This window comes from Sinocyclocheilus anshuiensis, unplaced genomic scaffold (genome assembly GCF_001515605.1).
Source record: "Sinocyclocheilus anshuiensis isolate Anshui unplaced genomic scaffold, SAMN03320099.WGS_v1.1 scaffold72, whole genome shotgun sequence".
NCBI lineage: Eukaryota > Metazoa > Chordata > Actinopteri > Cypriniformes > Cyprinidae > Sinocyclocheilus > Sinocyclocheilus anshuiensis.
This window is the reverse complement of record NW_015554073.1, coordinates 513317-515007: the sequence shown is the minus strand read 5'-3', so window position 1 is coordinate 515007 and position 1691 is coordinate 513317. Positions and strand designations below refer to the sequence as shown.

Sequence of the window (1691 nt, the reverse complement as noted above, 5' to 3'; positions counted from 1 at the left end):
AGCCAACAATTAATAATATAAGAAAAAGTTAAAAGAAAATATTTCATTACAAAGAGAAGGCTACGCGTAGGCGCAAACAACTGAGCATGGACATTTACCATGGTAAAATTAATAAATACGGAAAATAAATAGATATGCATGACAAATGACCGGCGTTACTTAATTGGAGGTAACATATGACGACAAAATTAAAAATAATCAAATAAAAATGTTAAATTAAGTATGACGTGTTTATGACGAGGATAAACGGAAATGACTTCCGGGCTAGGACGTCGTCATGTGCAGTGAAAGCGGACTTGTTTACTATTTTTAGATGAATTTAACAGAGAGGAACCATGCAGACAGTCATATTTCCATAGAATGATTGAGATTATTGTCTAGGTGACGTTACATAGGCTACTCGGAGATCAAGTACAGTTCGGGGAGGAGCGTTTGCTGAAGTCCCGAGATGGTCCTCACTGCAGAACACAAGATCCAGGGGGTGATGAGCAGGGGGTGACAAGATCCAACTCCTCCTACCTTACATATACCTAAACCTACCCGTCTCCACCCCCTGATCCCTAAACCCACCCATCTCCACCCATAAACTACCATCTCCACCCCCTAGATGTGGATCCAACCACGCCCCCTGGATCTTTGTTCTGCAGTGAGGGGCTACTGGAAGTCCCCAGCAGAGAGAAGCCTTTAGTTCGGTCGTCCGTGTTTTTTTTACAGTCTATGGTCGTGCACGAACCGATTCAATGGCGCTACGTTCAGCACGTGATTCTCAGATATTTATAATCGGATGTGGCATCTCAGGAATTGGTGCCGCTCAGAAATTACTTAAACACGGTTTTCATAATGTACACATAATAGAAGCGACTGCGAGAAGCGGGGGGAGAATACGAACGGGCAGACTGGGTATGTACAGGCTTGTTGCGTCTGTCTGAAATCACTGATGGGGAAATTTAGCTTTTATAATTTGATTACATTTGTTTATTTTCGTCATCTTATAGGATGATTACCGTCTCATCATTTCATATGTATGGACTACATGAAAATTGGTTAACGGATTTCATTTACTTAGAATCTAATGATGTGTAAAATTATACTGATATTTATCCTTCAGTAGTACTCTAAAATTGTGTCTTTTGCAACTATGTAGCTGTATTCGTGGGCGGAGCTTAACTGCACTTCCGGCTGTAAGTTGTCAAAATGGTTCTCAACCAGAGGCATCAGCAAACGTATTTAATTAATATATTGAAATTCCAGGAATGACCAAATTAAGTGTAGGAAAATAAACAGCTTTGTCATAATTGCAGTACAAATACCAGTTGAAATTACCTTATATTGGGGGCCTTTGAGTCAACAAGGTTAAAAACTACTAGTATATATTTTACAAAGGTTTTGAGTTAAAGTCCAAATTTTCCATGTGAACCCAATAAAACCACATTGGAATACGGTCTGGCAAGTGTCAACTATATGATGAAAGTACATTTTAACAGAGAGGTTGAATCATGTTCTGAGGACAAAGGTATTCTTTGTAAATGTCAGGTCGGAGCAAGTTACACATTTATACAATTTATTAACTACAGTATTTCTTGGCCACAAATAATGGTTTGATATCATTTGTTACCTTCAATGTTTTTGCTGTTTGCTTTATATTTTATATATATATATATATATATATCTATATATATATATATATATAT

General features: G+C 37.7%; 1 protein-coding gene across 1 annotated transcript in view; it reads left to right on the top strand.

Annotated features, from left to right (window-relative positions):
• The first annotated feature begins 652 nt into the window (after window positions 1–652).
• Window positions 653–1691, top strand: part of LOC107668834 (peroxisomal N(1)-acetyl-spermine/spermidine oxidase-like) — a 7141-nt gene continuing 6102 nt past the window's right edge. The window contains exon 1 of the mRNA XM_016460844.1: window positions 653–900. Within this exon, the coding sequence (XP_016316330.1) occupies window positions 741–900 (160 nt within the window). The 5' untranslated portion in view covers window positions 653–740. The remainder of the gene's footprint in view (window positions 901–1691) is intronic.